Source organism: Salvelinus alpinus, chromosome 27 (genome assembly GCF_045679555.1).
Source record: "Salvelinus alpinus chromosome 27, SLU_Salpinus.1, whole genome shotgun sequence".
Taxonomy (NCBI): Eukaryota; Metazoa; Chordata; class Actinopteri; order Salmoniformes; family Salmonidae; genus Salvelinus; species Salvelinus alpinus.
In genome coordinates this window covers 24,625,521-24,647,525 of record NC_092112.1, presented here as the reverse complement: position 1 = coordinate 24,647,525, position 22,005 = coordinate 24,625,521, and the positions used below count along the sequence as shown (strand labels likewise).

At 49.7% G+C, this 22,005-nt stretch overlaps 2 protein-coding genes across 8 annotated transcripts in view; one reads left to right on the top strand and one right to left on the bottom strand.

The window, feature by feature from the left end:
* The first annotated feature begins 1,225 nt into the window (after positions 1 to 1,225).
* On the top strand, positions 1,226 to 7,299 carry LOC139556209 (sodium-dependent glucose transporter 1-like). Of its 3 annotated transcripts, none has more exons than XM_071369848.1 (5): positions 1,226 to 1,749; positions 3,063 to 3,231; positions 4,447 to 4,563; positions 4,677 to 5,809; positions 5,946 to 7,299. In XM_071369848.1, exons 1-5 carry the CDS (start codon positions 1,462 to 1,464, stop codon positions 6,021 to 6,023), a joined length of 1,785 nt encoding a protein of 594 aa, XP_071225949.1. In that variant the 5' UTR covers positions 1,226 to 1,461; the 3' UTR covers positions 6,024 to 7,299. The 3 variants fall into 3 exon arrangements, with proteins under 3 accessions (XP_071225949.1, XP_071225948.1, XP_071225947.1); XM_071369847.1 differs by having other exon boundaries at positions 5,925 to 7,299; XM_071369846.1 differs by having other exon boundaries at positions 4,677 to 7,299.
* LOC139556208 (DNA polymerase zeta catalytic subunit-like) overlaps positions 7,294 to 22,005 on the bottom strand; it is a 113,366-nt gene continuing 98,654 nt past the window's right edge. For 4 of the 5 annotated variants that reach the window (XM_071369841.1, XM_071369843.1, XM_071369844.1 and 1 more), the window contains 10 exons: positions 12,896 to 13,140; positions 12,652 to 12,760; positions 12,320 to 12,526; positions 11,177 to 11,286; positions 10,972 to 11,086; positions 10,495 to 10,632; positions 10,075 to 10,265; positions 9,268 to 9,514; positions 8,583 to 8,783; positions 7,294 to 8,328 (listed from right to left, as the gene is read on the bottom strand). In XM_071369841.1, coding sequence (XP_071225942.1) covers positions 8,188 to 8,328; positions 8,583 to 8,783; positions 9,268 to 9,514; positions 10,075 to 10,265; positions 10,495 to 10,632; positions 10,972 to 11,086; positions 11,177 to 11,286; positions 12,320 to 12,526; positions 12,652 to 12,760; positions 12,896 to 13,140 — 1,704 coding nt within the window. In that variant the 3' untranslated portion in view covers positions 7,294 to 8,187. Of the gene's footprint in view, positions 8,329 to 8,582; positions 8,784 to 9,267; positions 9,515 to 10,074; positions 10,266 to 10,494; positions 10,633 to 10,971; positions 11,087 to 11,176; positions 11,287 to 12,319; positions 12,527 to 12,651; positions 12,761 to 12,895; positions 13,141 to 22,005 lie in introns of those variants that run through there. The other variant, XR_011671083.1, reaches the window with a different exon arrangement.

Here is a 22,005-nt window from a genome sequence, read left to right as displayed (position 1 = left end):
TTAGTCATTTCAGCATGTTATTGCTTTTCATAAAGTCTTCATGTTTTTTTAATTGCATGATTGTGTGATATGTAATAAACAACACATTTTAAATACATATTTTTAACAAAGTAATGACTCGATGATAAAAAAAATATTGAGTTTCTCATTCATCACTCTTCAGTTTTATTATAGGTCACACACACAATTTGAGTGTTTCAACGTGTCTGTATAGGGCCTAGTTTATTTAAGCTACTTGTTTATTTATACTTTATGCTTATACACACACCATTCTTCAGGCTCCTACTTTCTAAATGATTAACACCTCCCTAATATTGAGTTGCACCCCCTTTTCCCGTCAGATCAGCTCGTGGGGCATGGACTCTACAAGGTGTCGAAAGCGTTCCACATGGCTGCTGGCCCACGTTGACTACAATTTTTTACCTTTATTTAACTAGGCAAGTCAGTTAAGAACAAATTCTTATTTTCAATGACGGCCTAGGAACAGTGGGTTAACTGCCTGCTCAGGGGCAGAACGACAGATTTGTACCTTGTCAGCTCGGGGATTTGAACTTGCAACATCTCGGTTACTAGTCCAATGCTCTAACCACTAGGCTACCCACAATGCTTCCCACAGCTGTGTCAAGTTTGCTGGATGTCCTTTGGGTGGTGGACCTTAATACACATGGGAAACTCAGCAGCGTTGCAGTTCTTGACACAATCAAACCAGTATGCCTGGCATCCACTACCATACCCTGTTCAAAGGCACCGCTACCATACCCTGTTCAAAGGCACCGCTACCATACCCTGTTCAAAGGCACCGCTACCATACCCTGTTCAAAGGCACTTTGGGGTATTTTATTGTGTTACTTTTTTATTATGATTTACTTCATTTGGTAAATATTTTCTTAAATCTTTCTTGAACTGCACTGTTGGTTAAGGACTGGTAAGTAAGCATTGTATGGAAAGAGCAGGTGTTCCTAATGTTTTGTACACTTAGTGTATAAAGCAAAGGGTGAATGTATTGTGTGCTGTAATCCAATGTCAATATTGGACCACCTTTTAATTTATAGCATTTTTTTCAAATGTAGACATTTTTACAAGTATAATATATTTTTTTGTAGTCGTGCATGTAAAGCACAGAAGCACAAATATTTATAATGATAAAGAAAACATCTCACATTTCTAGTATGACCGCTAGATGTCGCTGTATTCGTGAATTAATTTAAATCATATGACTAGTACTTCCTGTACGCTGACGTCCATATTAATGTCATACACTTGACATATGGAACCACGGCTTTTACCACCCAGCCAACGTTCTCCATGCCCGATTCTTCATGCAATGAATGAATGATTCGCAAATATATCAGCAAGTGTCGTTGAAGGAACGGTAAGTGCGCGCAGTTTGTTTACCAAACGCACTGGCGCAAGCTTGCCAACCAGCAGGATACAGCGCAGCCATAATTTGACAGCTCGACCATGTCTGCCTCGGCCGCCAGAGATCCTGTTGTGAAAACGAAGCATGTTCGTTTCGCAAGAATGAAGGAGGATGATAATAACGATGACCAAGAAGAACATACTCTGTTTGACAAGAGGAAAGACACAATGCGAGGGGTGAAGAGTGTAATGAAAGGGAGGAAGGAGAGTTCGAATTCGGGGTCCGATGGTGAGGTTGAAATCATCGGTGGAGTTAGCAGCGCCAGCGGTTCTGGAGGCTGCAGCGGCTGGATCATCACCTTGGCGCTCTGTGCATCATTCCTCGGACTGGTAAGAGTGCTTGTTAGGCTAGTAGGCAAGTAGAAGGGACTGCATTTGACAATTTTGTCAACATCAAGGCCCTGAAATTAGCTACTATATTTCTACCAGAGGTGTATTCATTACGGAAACCGTTTACCGTTTAAAACCCAAACAGAGCAAAACGAGAGTGTCTGTTGGACAAATGCAGGTACCGGTTGGTTCCTCCCCGTTTCGTTCCGTTTGCTTCCGTTTAAGAAACGTTTTGGAACATAATGAATAGTCCCCTGGTTTATTGCATATTTTGGTTTAAATTGAAATTATTGTTCGGATTTTGTTTCCCTATCCCCATATCTTCGCTAACACTAAATCGCAGGTTGTCTTTAAATGTTTAAAGCTTCATCTTATTGTACATGAGTTTTACAAAGTCAATGTATGTATTCCCATTCAATAAGATTTAGCCTTTCCAATATGCATTCATTGAGTTAATTATTTCTGTGATTGTGGTTGTTTCAGTGGAGGTAAAATGAGCGTTGTTAGGCCTATATCCTGAATGAGCAGAATTTGCATTTCAGGCCTGTAAAACCAGCCAGGTCACCCGTGATACAAGTCAGTATTCGAAGTTCATCCATGTCTGAGGACGTTAAAACCCGTCACCATGGGCAACAGTGAGCGCTGTTATGTTCAAGTAGGTTTCAGATTTGCTAGGGCATTGGACGGGGATGGGCGTAAGCATATGATTCTGGTGCCAAAGGTTGCATGTTCGACCACAGCGAGGCTTTTAAGCCTATGCCAAACCTTAACCCTTGCCTTAACAATTCGGAGTTAATGCCTAAACTCTGGGGCCAAAGAATGCATGTTCGAATACAGTGATAAAGTTGTTTTTGAGATTTTAGTTTAAAGCCTATCCCCAACCTTAACCATTCCGAGTTAACGAAATCTTAAGGTTAGGCATTAATACCTATACTTAACCCTAACCTTAAAAATTTAGATTTAATGCTTACACTTGGCCTTGAGCACTTCGAAATTTGATAAACATTTAATTCTGACATAAGACAGAGCTAGTTGGTCAAACTGGCTCTTCAACTTCAGAACTTTTACTTCCTGACACCTGTCCAAATGTACAATTTTGAATAACTGTCTTCTTAGAAAGGGACATGAAAACAACATTTTTTCTTTCTTTACATTGGTTGCCACACAAAGTTCAAAATATATGTATCCTAGAAAATGATGGGGCACTAGATGCTACCAATGTTTGCCTGAGAACTGCACTAGGGGCAGGGCTGTATCTTACTTATACTTCACAATACTAGTAAGTGTTTTTTTAAATTATTTCTGTGTTCCAGGGGATGAGTATCTCTGTTTTAGGACCCACGTTTCAAGACCTGGCCATCAATGTCAACCAGGACATCAGCAACATCTCCTACATCTTCGTAGGCCGCTCGATGGGCTATATAGGCGGCTCTGTGTTGTCCGGGATTCTCTTTGACTGCATGAACAGCCTTCTTCTGCTGGGTATGTCTAACAGACTCAAATATACATCAACTCAAACCACAAATAAATGATGTCCGTTGGCAAAAAAACTCCCATTATATTTAAGCTCCAAGGTTTGTGGTCCCGTATGGCTCAGTTGGTAGGGCATGGTGCTTACAATGCCGCGATTGTTGGTTCGCCAGGGCCACCCATATGAAAAATGTATGCATGCATTATTGTAAGTCACTTTGGATAAAAGCATCTGCTTAGTGGCATTTATTATTATTATAATACTGAACAAAAATATAAACGCAACATGTAAATTGTTGGTTCCATGTTTCATGAGGTGAAATAAAAGATCCCAGAAATGTTCCATATACACTTATTTCTCCTAAATTCTGTGCACAAATTTGTTTACATCCCTGTTAGTGAGCATTTCTTATTTGCCAAGATTATCCATCCACCTGACAGGTGTTGCATATCAAGAAGCTGTACTGAACAAAAATATAAACGCAACATTCAACAATTTCAAATATTTTACTGAATTACAGTTCATATGAGGAAATCAGTCAATTGAAATAAATTCATTAGGCCCTAATCTATGGATTTCACATGATTGGGCAGTGGTGCAGCCATGGGTGGGCCAATCAGAATGTTTGTTTTCCCCACAAAAGGGCTTTATTACAGACAGAAATACTCCTCAGGGCTGACGTGGTTACACATGTAGACCACGCCAGAATGGTGCACATTGTGCTGGGGACAATACAAGGCCACTCTAAAATGTGCAGTTGTCACACAACACAATGCCACAGATGTCTCAAGTTTTGATTGAGTGTGGAGTTGGCAGCCTGACTGCAGGAATGACCAATAGAGCTGTTTCCAGAGAATTGAATGTTAATTTCGCTACCATAAGCCGCCTCCAATGTCATTAGAAAGAACTTGGCAGTACGTCCAACAGGCCTCAACCGCAGACCATATGCCCAGTCATGAGAAAACCATAAGTTAGGACCTTATACATTTATTTCAATTGACTGATTTCCTTCTATGAACTGTAACTCAGTAAAATCATTGAAATTGTTGCATGTTGCGTTTTATATTTTTGCTCCATATATATTAGCCTACACAGTATGCACAAAGCCTTACTGTAAATGCATCACCTATGTTTATCAAAGAATGCTGTAGGTTGTTTTTTGTGGGTGTTCATTGCCTTTTTCCACAGTGCATGGTGCACTGTATAACACTGTATTTTCATCACAGGCCTTTCCATGTTGGTCACAGCGTTTGGGATGTTTGCAATCCCTTTCTGTAAGACAGCCCTTCTCCTCACTGCTCTGATGTCCAGTATTGGAGTTTCTATGGGCTTTCTAGATACAGGTAGGAACAGACAATCTATCTTTAATATAGTAAATGGTTACCTACTTACTGCACAGTACAAGACATGGTCCTTAGTGAATGCCTCTGATGCCGTTTGCTGTCCTCTCTGGCAGGTGGTAATGTCCTGATCTTGCAGACGTGGGGAGATCAGGCTGGCTCGCACTTGCAGGCCTTGCACTTCAGCTTCGCTGCAGGGGCCTTCGTCTCGCCCATCATCGCCAAGCTGCTCTTTGGAACAGACTTGGAGCTGGATGTGGCTACGAACGGTAGCATGGCAGCACCGCCGGTAACATCCACCTCCCCGCCGGTAACATCCACCTCCCCGCCTGTCACAAACAATGTGTCCCAAACACAGTCCTTTTATATACTCAAACGCTATGTCCTCAGTAGCAGCACCCTCAAGTCCATGTGGGCCTACATTGTGATCAGTGGTTTCATCCTGTTAATCTCCCTCCTCTTCTTCATCCTCTACGCCCGCCACAGGCCCTCTCAGGGCAGGGCCCAGACCCCCTCAGGGAAGCACCTGGTGTCCAAGCATCACAACGCACTCATCGCCATGCTCTTTGTCTTCTTCTTCTGGTACGTGGGGGCCGAGGTGGCGTACGGCTCCTTTATCTTCACATATGCTAAGGATTATATCCACATGGACGAGGCCCAGGCAGCAGGGCTCAACTCCCTGTTCTGGGGGATGTTCGCTGCCGGCCGGGGCCTGGCCATCTTCTTTGTGTCCTGCATGTACCCAGGCACCATGATCCTACTGAGCCTGGTGGGCTGCACCCTGTCCTCCCTGTTCCTCACCCTCTTCAGCAGTAACAGGGTGGCCCTGTGGATCTGCACTGGTGTCTATGGTGCCTCAATGTCGACCACTTTCCCCAGTGGGTTCTCCTGGGTGGAGCAGTACACCACAGTGACAGGGCGCGCGGCGGCGGTTTTCGTGGTGGGGGCGGCCCTGGGGGAGATGGTCCTGCCCACTCTGATGGGGTTCCTGCTGGGGAGGATCCATGGTCACCCCCTGTTGATGTACCTGACCCTGGCCACCGCCACAATCACCTCCATCCTCTTCCCCTTCATGTTCTGGCTGGCCTCGTCCCCCAGCGGCCCCAGCAGGACACCCCGCATCAGGGGCCGCAAGGAGCCCGACGACAGTGAGTACCGCCAAGGCCTGCTGGACTCAGGAGCCAATGACGAGGAAGAGGAGCAGCAGGAGGATGACGAGGCAGACCAGTGGAATGACGCCGACTTTGAGGTAATCGAGATGGATGACGCCAGCCTTATAAACTCTCCGAATAAAGCATTGTTATCTCATAGTAAAGCGCTCTTGTTATCTCCTAATAAAGCGCTCTCTTTATCTCCTAATAAAGCGTTGTCATCTCCTAACAAAGGGCTCCCACCACCTGATGTTACGGGGACATCAGGCGACATCAGTGCCACATCTGTCCCCTCTACTGCCCAGTCCCTAGAGCCCACAGTTGGGACCTCTTTTTCAGACTCTCCCGCTCTGCTGGGGGACTCACCCGGACAGAAAATGCTGCTTTCCCTGGACCGGGAAAAGAGGGACTAGGGGCTTTTCAAACCATATCGCGGAAATTCAGCGTGATTGAAATTTAAAGGCAATGCTCCCGCATTATCAGAGAATACATTCACGGTAAACGCTGCATAAGTCAGCTCTTTTACATTTCTAGTGCGCAATCTGTAACGCTTCAGCGATACAAATTGAAGAGCCCTAAACCCTGGGATTCAATCCGATCAGCGGTAAAGACAGGATTCATTCCAATTGCGCTTTGTCCGCAATGGTCCTTTTAAAGGCATTGTTCCCTCGTTCGCGGAGACCGTAATCACAGTAAATGCTGCGTATTTCAGCTAAATCGGAAAGTACCTTTTTAATGGCAGTCACGAAGTGCAATCGGAATGAATTACGCCTAGGGGCTCTAGTCTGGGTGTGAAATGCACCATGAGTGCTGTAAAGACATTACAATAAGTATTTCATATATTAGTATTCTACAAGAGCCATGTCTCCCTCTCGAGAGAAACTTGTTTGTTAATGTCTGGTTGTTTGTCATGTGCTTCTTTAGCTTGTTAACACTCACATGTAAGGGCTCTATTTAATCTGGATCGCTAAAGCTTTACAGATTGCGCAATAGAAATGTAAAGGTCATTTCCGATTGTGCCGACATATGCAGCGTTTACCGTGAATGCAGCCTTCGCTTACGCGGGAACATTGCCTTTAAATTTAACGCTGAACCTCCCGCGATACGGGTTGAATAGAGCCCAAAATGTTTGATACGACAGATCTACAGTGCAATGTGACTTACCCCACAGTTTATGTCTACTACTTTATTTGAGGCTGTGTTTAGGGGGAAACGGTTGCTGGTAATGAATGATAAAAGTAGGATTACTGAAGAATCACCAACGTAACACTGAAAATAGGTTCCTTTAGATATCTTGGATGTCATTTTCTTTGTCATTCATATTTAGTAATATGTGAATTATCAGCAGTTAAAGGTGGGGATGTTAGCCACCAATGTGGCCTGATAATGAATTATGTTTTTGTCAGACCTTTGAATCAAGTTTGTTTTCCGCAACAACAAAACATACTTTAGAAAAACATTTAGAAGTGTTGTGCAGTGATCAGTCGTAGTTTTTCATTCAGATGTGTGATCTTTGTGCTAATAACTTGATCAATCTCTGAATTGTTCTATTAAAACAATTAAAATCACAACCATGACAAAATACTAATACATGGAGTTTTATTAAACCAATCTTCAACCTGCACCCACAGCAATGTCCATTAAAAACGAAAAAAACATTTCCTTCATATTTTTGTTTTTACATTTATACAAATCCACAGATCCTGTGTATAGTTGTTTTGGGAAACAATAGAATCCATCTCGACATGGTTAGATGAAATATGCTGTTAACATGGAGAAAGCAGTAAAAAAAAGAAGCTTAAGGAAATAATATACTCTTGCCATAAATGATCAAAATACAGTATTGCAACAGTCCCAGAAGTAAAAACTGAAATGAATACTCCCTTTCCTCTTTTGATAGGCATCGGAGTATAAGGATAATGCTTTGCCAAAATGGACATTAATACAATCGAGGCGGGAAAAAACGTATTACCATGGCACACAAACAGAATGGATAAAAACTAGCTAGTTGATTTGTCCACTGTGATTTAGAGCTTTCCTTTTTTAATGCTGATGCACAGAGAGAATTCAGATGGGTACTGTACAATAACTATTTATAAAATGTTATTTGATATAAAAAGGGAAATTAAGTTAAACAGTGGTTTCTTTAGTCAATCTTCGCATCGTCAGGAGCTCCTTAGGAATACCGTTCAGACTTACAAGTCTTGCATTTACAAATTGCTACAGCGAGTATAGAATAAAACGGTAAGGTCCTCTTCGATCAGAGTCAATGCCATCGTTATGATACAGACGAGACCATCTGAAGAAAAAGCATCAGCTTCACGCACAACCAACCAATAGCAGCTAATGAAAACTGAGCGAGTGAGAACAAATCAAAGCACCATTTAAAGGAAAAGACAAGGAAACACTGAGCTGGATGAGACAGCGTTGGTTTAGCACCAGAATAGCAGAGCAGTGGGCCAGAACGTGTTCAGAATCAGAACTGCTCCAGGAGCTGCCGGAGGTAGGGCACCTTGGAGAGCTGTCTGTTGACCCGGGACAGCTTGTAGAGCACAGGACATTCCAGAGACACACACAGAACCTGCCGCTCCACACTGCCACTACAGTTCCTACAGATCTGGACCAATGGAAAACAGGAGGCTGGTTAATGGAGTTTAAACACTAATGAATCGTTAAAGCTTGTTCTATCTACAGATCTTCACCAACCAGTGACCTATCCCTGTAATATTACACCACAGTGTTAAAAATACAATTCTAAGCTTAGCTCTCTCGCTCTACTCTAAATATCTTTTTAGAAAAACTAAAATGAGCTTTAACATATCTGCAGCCTGTGGTAGCTTCCCAATGATGTCCTGCCCCCTGACCGCTAACCTGTAGCAGCTGATCTTGCTGGCTCTCCCACAGCCGCATGTCCTGGTAGAGAGTGATGGCCACGCGTTGGGGCTCGCCCCGGCAGCTGGTACACACCCCTAGCTGGGTAAGCTCGTCACACACTGGACAGTGCAGCGTGGTGAAGTACTGGGAGATGGTCCCCTTCCTCTCAGCCACCGTGGAGCACGATGCCTTCTGGACCTGAACAGAGAGTATATGTTTCGAGCCATGGGCTGGACTATAATAGAAAAGTGGTCATCAATCACATAAATGTAGTTATCATCAAGACTGTCATTCACTATTTGACAGGGCAGACACTGTTTTATCCTCTAAGAGCTATGTCCCTTTGTGCTTTAGTCTGAAGCAGGCTACCAAGACAACAGTATGAAATGAGCATGTCCTATACACACTTCACCGCTAGATGGCAGCGTTGGCATCTCAAAAAGGCAGTGCCTCTAAATGACTTGGGCACAATGTCATTGGATGAGTCTCATTCGATTTCTGACATGTAGCCCTTTTTTCTTTTGTTGTCCGTCTGCACTACAGTCTGGACAAAGCTTTAAAAATCATTATGTCTGTGTGTGTCAACAAACATCAATAAATCAATAGTTTAATCAGTCCATCAGTTTAATGAATCCCAGTAACTAACTTTTAGAGCAGATGGCCCACCCCTTCATAGCCTCACCCTGGGGATCTCCTGGTACCAGCTGAGCACGTCCACACCGATGAGCTGGAAGATGCGCTGCAGCGGGGGCAGGATCTGCTTGGTAATGTAGTAGGTGGCGTTGAGGCGCAGACTCGGGTCCTGCAGCACCTCTAAGGGCCGCCGCACCAGCTGGATGAGGGGCACACCCGGCGCCCCGAACACGATCACGTAGGGCACCCTCTCGCCCGCCCGCGGCTCCAGGCGCCGGTCATAGGCCATCATACGCCTGAGGGGGGTGTCAAGACAGTAAAGAAATGGCTGGTACCTGCTTATCCAGCACCCCAGATATGTGCAGTTATATCCATATTGTGGTGTACCACACATACAGTATTCAGATTTTAAAATGATCACATTTGTATAATTTTCTTCAAAAGGGAAAGTATATGAATTAAACATTATGCATTTGATTCCTTGTTTTGTACTGCAGCAAGATAAAAGACTGTTATAAATTGTCATAGCTAATCTTCATGAATCACACTGAATATTCCCCGCTTAAACCATCTGAAATCATATTTTTCCACCCATTAGGGCTGGGTTGCTAAGCAACTGTCTCAGGTACAGTACACTGAGCTAGGCCGGTTGTAGTGCAGGCAGACAATGGGCATTCTGGGAAATCAGTAAGTGGCTTCACAAAGAGCAAGCAGGCAGACGAGAGGGAGGTCACACACGTCGGCCCACATCCACACACAATATTTGTCAATGATGCTACTGTTACAGTAATTCAGACAGTATCATGTCATAAACACTAGGACCACCCTCCCCTCAGGCAGCGTGTTGTTGGTGTACCTGGTGAGCTCCAGAGCAGGGACGCAGGTCCCTGGCCGGTAGGAGCTGCTGCCCCTGTACTCCTTAGCGAAGGTCAGGTCCTGCATGCTGGCCTTGGCCTCCAGCACCTTCCCACACTGACGCTGCACAAACTGCTTCACCTGGCTGATGTCCCGCGTCTCAAACAGCAGCTTGATGGAACGCTCCAAAATCTAGGGAGACGGGGAGGTCCAAAACCAGTCTATATTCTATACATCGACCAGGCTGACTATGCTACCATAGAACATGTTCAGGCAAGGACTGTTTTAAATATAAATCCTTTCTCCCATTCCTATCTGTGTATTAGTCTGAGCACGGGCTGCTAATATACCTCTGGCGTGACAGTGAAGGGTGTAGACAGAGTGAGAGAGCAGGCAGAAATAGTCAAATGTTGCCGGTTACCTTGGAAACAGCAGGGCATCCGTCTCGGCGCACAGTTTCGATCCCCTTGGCGTGGAACACGGGGTCCTTCTGGTCCAGGCTCTCGTACATGTAGCCCACGTAGCACTTCTTTGTCTGGAGCACGCACGGCAGGTACACCTGGGATCTCACACACACACACACACACACACACACACACACACACACACACACACACACACACACACACACACACACACACACACACACACACACACACACACACACACACACACACACACACACACACACACACACACACACACACACAATTAAAGTAATGGTTCTGTAATTAATGCACAGACTCAAACAAATACCACACACAATGTCAATGAAACCTAATTCACACTGAGTAGTAGCAAATCCGGGTTGTGAGGGCTGTTGATTGAATAAGACACACTGTAAATAGACTGACACAGCCAGCCAGTCTAGACACTTCATACTGAGCTGAGACTGTACCTTCTCAAACTTCAGCTTGACAGGTTTAGGGTTGGTAGCAGTCACTGCCTCTGCGATCTCGTTGCCGATCTTGAAAGCCTGCTCTTTAGTTGCTCCCTTTAGCAGGACAAACATGCTAAAAGAGACAAGCAGAGAGTAAGAGAAGAGTCAGAAAAACCAGACGATACAATATCTGAGGATTCATTCTCTAAATCTCATCCCTTACCTGTCTGTGTCACCGTACACAACGTGGGCTCCCCATTTCTTGGTGTCGTTGACCAGCTTGATGGCTCTCTCCAGAGTCTCCCTGGCCTTGTGGACAATACTGTCACCAACCTAACGACAGCGTACAGGGGAAAAGATAACCATGTGAAAAAAAGCTTTCAGCCAAGGTTAATACAAACCCAGCTAACAAGTGATTGGAGGGAAAAGAACATGAGACAGAAACTGTATCATGTTGACTTTAGGAACAGTGATTTAGATTGATTACACTGAGGCCAGTTTATCAGGTACACCACCCCATTCACGAAAATGGTTCGGTCCGTGACTTGCTATATAAAGCAGGCATCGAGGCATTCAGTTACTGTTCGATTGAACGTTAGAATGGGCAAAACAAGTTACCTAAGTGACTTTGAGCGTGGTATAATCGTCAGTTTCTCAGAAACGTCTGGCCTCCTGGGCTTTTCACGCACGACACTGTCTAGGGGTTTACAGAGAATGGTGCAATAAACAATAAATATCCAGTCAGCGGCAGTCCTGTGTTCGAAAACAGCTTGTTTATGAAAGGTTGAAGGAGAATGGCAAGAATCGTGCAAGCTAACAGGTGGGCCACAAACTGGCAAAAAAATGGCGCAGTACAACAGTGGCGTGCAGAACGGCTTCTCAGAACTCCCAACTCGTCGAACATTGTTACGAATGGGCTATTGCAGCAGACGACCACCTGTGTTCCACTACTATCAGCTAAAAACAAGAAGCCACTCCAGTGGGCACGCGATCACCAACACTGGACAATTGAGGAGTGGAAAATCATCACCTGGTCCGACATATCTTGGTTCCTGTTGAGTCATGCTGATGGCAGAGTCAGGATTTGGCGTAAGCAGCATCAGTCCATGGCCCCATCCTGCCTGGTGTCAACGGTACAGGCTGGTGGCGGTGGTGTAGGGAATGTTTTCCTACAAAGGGGGGTCCGTCTCTAGATAGGTACTAGATGGGTGTACCTAATAAAAACTGACCTCTCAGTGTATATTATCCTTTTAAGAGGAAATGATTTTCACAGCTCAAACGTTACAAACAACAACAGGAGACAAACAGTAAACAGTCAGATTTTGGTGAGTGTGGCAGACAGTGTGTGTGAACCCCAGGCCCTCACCTCTACGCTGGGCATGCGTCCAGAGCAGTTGGCGGCGGCATAGCCGAAGGTGACGTTGGCGATGAGCTTGAGTCCCAGCTGCCTGGCGTCCAGCAGCCTCATCAAGGTCTTATCCTGCTTGTAGGTCTTCATGGAACGCTTCACCATGGACCGCGTGTTCAGTATCTCCTCCAACATGCTGGGCAGGACCCCCTTCCTCACCGTGGGCTGGACGGAGAGGACACACACGCACAGTTCCGTCTTAGAAGAGCCATGATAGTTTGTTGTTTGTTCGGTCAAAATCCGCCGATGTGAATGTTAATCACATGACAGTATCAGAGGACTAGTTGTACCTTGACAAAGGCGATGCCGTTGGGAGAGACGGTGATGTCATTGCGGAGTTGATAGAGGAGCTCAGGGGGAACCCTCAGGGAGGTGCAGCCAAACTTAAACTCATCGGCCCTGAAACAACTCACAGTGGTTGGTCGCTGTACCTCGACTCACATCGCAACCTATCAGAATGATAAGAACGTGTGTAGTGTAAGCGTGCATGCATGCTTCGTGTGTGTCTCTCTCTATCTAGGTGTTGTCCCTTACGTTCCCATGCTCTCCACGTGGCCCAGGCAGGTAGAGTAGCAGTAGTTGTAGGCGATGACGATGGAGGGGAGGAGCGACTGGAAGTCCAGCACCACCACAGAGTTGCTGTAGAAGCGCGACTCAGGCTCCATGACCAGCGGGATGCCCTGTGGCGCCATCTGCTGGGCTCTCTGTTGTATGCTGGGCGTAACGGGGATGTAGTTCATGGGCTTGGCCACACGCAGCATCATGGACTCCACACGGTACTGCAGGGAGAAGAAAGGGAGAGAGAGCAGAGTGAGACACACGGTACAGTAGGGAGGAGAGAGGAGAGAGGAGAGAGAGCAGAGAGACACACGGTACAGTAGGGAGGAGAGAGGAGAGAGAGCAGAGAGACACACGGTACAGCAGGAAGGAGAGAGGAGAGAGAGCAGAGTGAGACACACGGTACAGTAGGGAGGAGAGAGGAGAGAGAGCAGAGAGACACACGGTACAGTAGGGAGGAGAGAGGAGAGAGAGCAGAGAGACACAGGGTACAGCAGGAAGGAGAGGAGAGAGAGCAGAGTGAGACACACGGTACAGTAGGGAGGAGAGAGGAGAGAGCAGAGTGAGACACACGGTACAGCAGGGAGGAGAGAGGAGAGAGAGCAGAGTGAGACACACGGTACAGCAGGAAGGAGAGAGGAGAGAGAGCAGAGAGACACGGTACAGTAGGGAGGAGAGAGGAGAGAGAGCAGAGAGACACAGGGTACAGCAGGAAGGAGAGAGGAGAGAGAGCAGAGTGAGACACACGGTACAGTAGGGAGGAGAGAGGAGAGAGAGCAGAGAGACACACGGTACAGCAGGAAGGAGAGAGCAGAGAGACACACGGTACAGTAGGGAAGAGAGAGCAGAGAGAGCAGAGAGACACACGGTACAGCAGGGAGGAGAGAGGAGAGAGAGAGCAGAGAGACACACGGTACAGTAGGGAGGAGAGAGGAGAGAGAGCAGAGAAACACGGTACAGCAGGAAGGAGAGAGGAGAGAGCAGAGAGACACACGGTACAGCAGGGAAGAGAGAGGAGAGAGAGCAGAGAGACACACGGTACAGCAGGGAGGAGAGAGGAGAGAGAGCAGAGAGACACACGGTACAGCAGGAAGGAGAGAGGAGAGAGAGCAGAGTGAGACACACGGTACAGTAGGGAGGAGAGAGGAGAGAGAGCAGAGAGACACAGGGTACAGCAGGAAGGAGAGAGGAGAGAGAGCAGAGTGAGACACACGGTACAGTAGGGAGGAGAGAGGAGAGAGCAGAGTGAGACACACGGTACAGCAGGGAGGAGAGAGAGCAGAGTGAGACACACGGTACAGCAGGAAGGAGAGAGGAGAGAGAGCAGAGAGACACACGGTACAGTAGGGAGGAGAGAGGAGAGAGAGCAGAGAGACACGGTACAGCAGGAAGGAGAGAGCAGAGAGACACACGGTACAGTAGGGAAGAGAGAGCAGAGAGAGCAGAGAGACACACGGTACAGCAGGGAGGAGAGAGGAGAGAGAGCAGAGAGACACACGGTACAGCAGGGAGGAGAGAGGAGAGAGAACAGAGAGACACACGGTACAGTAGGGAGGAGAGAGAGCAGAGAGACACACGGTACAGCAGGAAGGAGAGAGGAGAGAGAGCAGAGAGACACACGGTACAGCAGGGAGGAGAGAGGAGAGAGAGCAGAGAGACACACGGTACAGCAGGGAGGAGAGAGGAGAGAGAGCAGAGAGACACACGGTACAGCAGGAAGGAGAGAGGAGAGAGAACAGAGAGACACACGGTACAGCAGGGAGGAGAGAGAGCAGAGAGACACACGGTACAGCAGGGAGGAGAGAGGAGAGAGAACAGAGAGACACACGGTACAGCAGGGAGGAGAGAGAGCAGAGAGACACACGGTACAGCAGGGAGAAGAGAGGAGAGAGAGCAGAGAGACACGCGGTACAGCAGGGAGGAGAGAGGAGAGAGAGCAGAGAGACACACGGTACAGCAGGGAGGAGAGAGGAGAGAGAGCAGAGTGAGAGACACGGTACAGCAGGGAAGAGAGAGAGCAGAGTGAGAGACACGGTACTGCAGGGAGAAGAGAGGAGAGAGGGCAGAGTGAGAGACACACGGTACAGCAGGGAAGAGAGAGGAGAGAGAGCAGAGAGACACACGGTACAGCAGGGAGGAGAGAGGAGAGAGAGCAGAGAGACACACGGTACAGTAGGGAGGAGAGAGGAGAGAGAACAGAGAGACACACGGTACAGCAGGAAGGAGAGAGGAGAGAGAACAGAGAGACACACGGTACAGTAGGGAGGAGAGAGGAGAGAGAACAGAGAGACACACGGTACAGCAGGGAGGAGAGTGGAGAGAGAGCAGAGAGACACACGGTACAGCAGGGAGGAGAGAGGAGAGAGAGCAGAGAGACACACGGTACAGTAGGGAGGAGAGAGGAGAGAGAGCAGAGAGACACACGGTACAGTAGGGAGGAGAGAGGAGAGAGAGCAGAGAGACACACGGTACAGCAGGGAGGAGAGAGGAGAGAGAGCAGAGAGACACACGGTACAGCAGGAAGGAGAGAGGAGAGAGAGCAGAGAGACACACGGTACAGTAGGGAGGAGAGAGGAGAGAGAGCAGAGAGACACACGGTACAGTAGGGAGGAGAGAGGAGAGAGAGCAGAGAGACACACGGTACAGCAGGGAGGAGAGAGGAGAGAGAGCAGAGAGACACACGGTACAGCAGGAAGGAGAGAGGAGAGAGAGCAGAGAGACACACGGTACAGCAGGAAGGAGAGAGGAGAGAGAGCAGAGAGACACACGGTACAGTAGGGAGGAGAGAGGAGAGAGAGCAGAGAGACACACGGTATAGCAGGGAGGAGAGAGAGCAGAGAGACACACGGTACAGCAGGAAGGAGAGAGGAGAGAGAGCAGAGAGACACAGGGTACAGCAGGAAGGAGAGAGGAGAGAGAGCAGAGTGAGACACACGGTACAGTAGGGAGGAGAGAGGAGAGAGCAGAGTGAGACACACGGTACAGCAGGGAGGAGAGAGGAGAGAGAGCAGAGTGAGACACACGGTACAGCAGGAAGGAGAGAGGAGAGAGAGCAGAGAGACACGGTACAGTAGGGAGGAGAGAGGAGAGAGAGCAGAGAGACACAGGGTACAGCAGGAAGGAGAGAGGAGAGAGAGCAGAGTGAGACACACGGTACAGTAGGGAGGAGAGAGGAGAGAGAGCAGAGAGACACACGGTACAGCAGGAAGGAGAGAGCAGAGAGACACACGGTACAGTAGGGAAGAGAGAGCAGAGAGAGCAGAGAGACACACGGTACAGCAGGGAGGAGAGAGGAGAGAGAGCAGAGAGACACACGGTACAGCAGGGAGGAGAGAGGAGAGAGAGCAGAGAGACACACGGTACAGCAGGAAGGAGAGAGGAGAGAGAACAGAGAGACACACGGTACAGCAGGGAGGAGAGAGAGCAGAGTGAGACACACGGTACAGTAGGGAGGAGAGAGGAGAGAGAGCAGAGAGACACACGGTACAGCAGGAAGGAGAGAGCAGAGAGACACACGGTACAGTAGGGAAGAGAGAGCAGAGAGAGCAGAGAGACACACGGTACAGCAGGGAGGAGAGAGGAGAGAGAGCAGAGAGACACACGGTACAGCAGGGAGGAGAGAGGAGAGAGAACAGAGAGACACACGGTACAGTAGGGAGGAGAGAGAGCAGAGAGACACACGGTACAGCAGGAAGGAGAGAGGAGAGAGAGCAGAGAGACACACGGTACAGCAGGGAGGAGAGAGGAGAGAGAGCAGAGAGACACACGGTACAGCAGGGAGGAGAGAGGAGAGAGAGCAGAGAGACACACGGTACAGCAGGAAGGAGAGAGGAGAGAGAACAGAGAGACACACGGTACAGCAGGGAGGAGAGAGAGCAGAGAGACACACGGTACAGCAGGGAGGAGAGAGGAGAGAGAACAGAGAGACACACGGTACAGCAGGGAGGAGAGAGAGCAGAGCGACACACGGTACAGCAGGGAGAAGAGAGGAGAGAGAGCAGAGAGACACGCGGTACAGCAGGGAGGAGAGAGGAGAGAGAGCAGAGAGACACACGGTACAGCAGGGAGGAGAGAGGAGAGAGAGCAGAGTGAGAGACACGGTACAGCAGGGATGAGAGAGAGCAGAGTGAGAGACACGGTACTGCAGGGAGAAGAGAGGAGAGAGGGCAGAGTGAGACACACGGTACAGCAGGAAGGAGAGAGGAGAGAGAGCAGAGAGACACACGGTACAGTAGGGAGGAGAGAGGAGAGAGAGCAGAGAGACACGGTACAGCAGGAAGGAGAGAGCAGAGAGACACACGGTACAGTAGGGAAGAGAGAGCAGAGAGAGCAGAGAGACACACGGTACAGCAGGGAGGAGAGAGGAGAGAGAGCAGAGAGACACACGGTACAGCAGGGAGGAGAGAGGAGAGAGAACAGAGAGACACACGGTACAGTAGGGAGGAGAGAGAGCAGAGAGACACACGGTACAGCAGGAAGGAGAGAGGAGAGAGAGCAGAGAGACACACGGTACAGCAGGGAGGAGAGAGGAGAGAGAGCAGAGAGACACACGGTACAGCAGGGAGGAGAGAGGAGAGAGAGCAGAGAGACACACGGTACAGCAGGAAGGAGAGAGGAGAGAGAACAGAGAGACACACGGTACAGCAGGGAGGAGAGAGAGCAGAGAGACACACGGTACAGCAGGGAGGAGAGAGGAGAGAGAACAGAGAGACACACGGTACAGCAGGGAGGAGAGAGAGCAGAGAGACACACGGTACAGCAGGGAGAAGAGAGGAGAGAGAGCAGAGAGACACGCGGTACAGCAGGGAGGAGAGAGGAGAGAGAGCAGAGAGACACACGGTACAGCAGGGAGGAGAGAGGAGAGAGAGCAGAGTGAGAGACACGGTACAGCAGGGAAGAGAGAGAGCAGAGTGAGAGACACGGTACTGCAGGGAGAAGAGAGGAGAGAGGGCAGAGTGAGAGACACACGGTACAGCAGGGAAGAGAGAGGAGAGAGAGCAGAGAGACACACGGTACAGCAGGGAGGAGAGAGGAGAGAGAGCAGAGAGACACACGGTACAGTAGGGAGGAGAGAGGAGAGAGAACAGAGAGACACACGGTACAGCAGGAAGGAGAGAGGAGAGAGAACAGAGAGACACACGGTACAGTAGGGAGGAGAGAGGAGAGAGAACAGAGAGACACACGGTACAGCAGGGAGGAGAGTGGAGAGAGAGCAGAGAGACACACGGTACAGCAGGGAGGAGAGAGGAGAGAGAGCAGAGAGACACACGGTACAGTAGGGAGGAGAGAGGAGAGAGAGCAGAGAGACACACGGTACAGTAGGGAGGAGAGAGGAGAGAGAGCAGAGAGACACACGGTACAGCAGGGAGGAGAGAGGAGAGAGAGCAGAGAGACACACGGTACAGCAGGAAGGAGAGAGGAGAGAGAGCAGAGAGACACACGGTACAGTAGGGAGGAGAGAGGAGAGAGAGCAGAGAGACACACGGTACAGTAGGGAGGAGAGAGGAGAGAGAGCAGAGAGACACACGGTACAGCAGGGAGGAGAGAGGAGAGAGAGCAGAGAGACACACGGTACAGCAGGAAGGAGAGAGGAGAGAGAGCAGAGAGACACACGGTACAGCAGGAAGGAGAGAGGAGAGAGAGCAGAGAGACACACGGTACAGTAGGGAGGAGAGAGGAGAGAGAGCAGAGAGACACACGGTATAGCAGGGAGGAGAGAGAGCAGAGAGACACACGGTACAGCAGGAAGGAGAGAGGAGAGAGAGCAGAGAGACACAGGGTACAGCAGGAAGGAGAGAGGAGAGAGAGCAGAGTGAGACACACGGTACAGTAGGGAGGAGAGAGGAGAGAGCAGAGTGAGACACACGGTACAGCAGGGAGGAGAGAGGAGAGAGAGCAGAGTGAGACACACGGTACAGCAGGAAGGAGAGAGGAGAGAGAGCAGAGAGACACGGTACAGTAGGGAGGAGAGAGGAGAGAGAGCAGAGAGACACAGGGTACAGCAGGAAGGAGAGAGGAGAGAGAGCAGAGTGAGACACACGGTACAGTAGGGAGGAGAGAGGAGAGAGAGCAGAGAGACACACGGTACAGCAGGAAGGAGAGAGCAGAGAGACACACGGTACAGTAGGGAAGAGAGAGCAGAGAGAGCAGAGAGACACACGGTACAGCAGGGAGGAGAGAGGAGAGAGAGCAGAGAGACACACGGTACAGCAGGGAGGAGAGAGGAGAGAGAGCAGAGAGACACACGGTACAGCAGGAAGGAGAGAGGAGAGAGAACAGAGAGACACACGGTACAGCAGGGAGGAGAGAGAGCAGAGTGAGACACACGGTACAGTAGGGAGGAGAGAGGAGAGAGAGCAGAGAGACACACGGTACAGCAGGAAGGAGAGAGCAGAGAGACACACGGTACAGTAGGGAAGAGAGAGCAGAGAGAGCAGAGAGACACACGGTACAGCAGGGAGGAGAGAGGAGAGAGAGCAGAGAGACACACGGTACAGCAGGGAGGAGAGAGGAGAGAGAACAGAGAGACACACGGTACAGTAGGGAGGAGAGAGAGCAGAGAGACACACGGTACAGCAGGAAGGAGAGAGGAGAGAGAGCAGAGAGACACACGGTACAGCAGGGAGGAGAGAGGAGAGAGAGCAGAGAGACACACGGTACAGCAGGGAGGAGAGAGGAGAGAGAGCAGAGAGACACACGGTACAGCAGGAAGGAGAGAGGAGAGAGAACAGAGAGACACACGGTACAGCAGGGAGGAGAGAGAGCAGAGAGACACACGGTACAGCAGGGAGGAGAGAGGAGAGAGAACAGAGAGACACACGGTACAGCAGGGAGGAGAGAGAGCAGAGAGACACACGGTACAGCAGGGAGAAGAGAGGAGAGAGAGCAGAGAGACACGCGGTACAGCAGGGAGGAGAGAGGAGAGAGAGCAGAGAGACACACGGTACAGCAGGGAGGAGAGAGGAGAGAGAGCAGAGTGAGAGACACGGTACAGCAGGGATGAGAGAGAGCAGAGTGAGAGACACGGTACTGCAGGGAGAAGAGAGGAGAGAGGGCAGAGTGAGAGACACACGGTACAGCAGGGAAGAGAGAGGAGAGAGAGCAGAGAGACACACGGTACAGCAGGGAGGAGAGAGGAGAGAGAGCAGAGAGACACACGGTACAGTAGGGAGGAGAGAGGAGAGAGAACAGAGAGACACACGGTACAGCAGGAAGGAGAGAGGAGAGAGAACAGAGAGACACACGGTACAGTAGGGAGGAGAGAGGAGAGAGAACAGAGAGACACACGGTACAGCAGGGAGGAGAGTGGAGAGAGAGCAGAGAGACACACGGTACAGCAGGGAGGAGAGAGGAGAGAGAGCAGAGAGACACACGGTACAGTAGGGAGGAGAGAGGAGAGAGAGCAGAGAGACACACGGTACAGTAGGGAGGAGAGAGGAGAGAGAGCAGAGAGACACACGGTACAGCAGGGAGGAGAGAGGAGAGAGAGCAGAGAGACACACGGTACAGTAGGGAGGAGAGAGGAGAGAGAGCAGAGAGACACACGGTACAGCAGGGAGGAGAGAGGAGAGAGAGCAGAGAGACACACGGTACAGCAGGAAGGAGAGAGGAGAGAGAGCAGAGAGACACACGGTACAGTAGGGAGGAGAGAGGAGAGAGAGCAGAGAGACACACGGTACAGTAGGGAGGAGAGAGGAGAGAGAGCAGAGAGACACACGGTACAGCAGGGAGGAGAGAGGAGAGAGAGCAGAGAGACACACGGTACAGCAGGAAGGAGAGAGGAGAGAGAGCAGAGAGACACACGGTACAGTAGGGAGGAGAGAGGAGAGAGAGCAGAGAGACACACGGTATAGCAGGGAGGAGAGAGAGCAGAGAGACACACGGTACAGCAGGAAGGAGAGAGGAGAGAGAGCAGAGAGACACACGGTATAGCAGGGAGGAGAGAGGAGAGAGAGCAGAGAGACACACGGTACAGTAGGGAGGAGAGAGGAGAGAGAGCAGAGAGACACACGGTACAGCAGGGAGGAGAGAGGAGAGAGAGCAGAGTGAGACACACGGTACAGTAGGGAGGAGAGAGGAGAGAGAGCAGAGTGAGACACACGGTACAGTAGGGAGGAGAGAGGAGAGAGCAGAGTGAGACACACGGTACAGCAGGGAGGAGAGAGGAGAGAGAGCAGAGTGAGACACACGGTACAGCAGGAAGGAGAGAGGAGAGAGAGCAGAGTGAGACACACGGTACAGTAGGGAGGAGAGAGGAGAGAGCAGAGTGAGACACACGGTACAGCAGGGAGGAGAGAGGAGAGAGAGCAGAGTGAGACACACGGTACAGCAGGAAGGAGAGAGGAGAGAGAGCAGAGAGACACGGTACAGTAGGGAGGAGAGAGGAGAGAGAGCAGAGAGACACAGGGTACAGCAGGAAGGAGAGAGGAGAGAGAGCAGAGTGAGACACACGGTACAGTAGGGAGGAGAGAGGAGAGAGAGCAGAGAGACACACGGTACAGCAGGAAGGAGAGAGCAGAGAGACACACGGTACAGTAGGGAAGAGAGAGCAGAGAGAGCAGAGAGAGCAGAGAGACACACGGTACAGCAGGGAGGAGAGAGGAGAGAGAGAGCAGAGAGACACACGGTACAGTAGGGAGGAGAGAGGAGAGAGAGCAGAGAAACACGGTACAGCAGGAAGGAGAGAGGAGAGAGCAGAGAGACACACGGTACAGCAGGGAAGAGAGAGGAGAGAGAGCAGAGACACACGGTACAGCAGGGAGGAGAGAGGAGAGAGAGCAGAGAGACACACGGTACAGCAGGAAGGAGAGAGGAGAGAGAGCAGAGAGACACACGGTACAGCAGGAAGGAGAGAGGAGAGAGAGCAGAGTGAGACACACGGTACAGTAGGGAGGAGAGAGGAGAGAGAGCAGAGAGACACAGGGTACAGCAGGAAGGAGAGAGGAGAGAGAGCAGAGTGAGACACACGGTACAGTAGGGAGGAGAGAGGAGAGAGCAGAGTGAGACACACGGTACAGCAGGGAGGAGAGAGGAGAGAGAGCAGAGTGAGACACACGGTACAGCAGGAAGGAGAGAGGAGAGAGAGC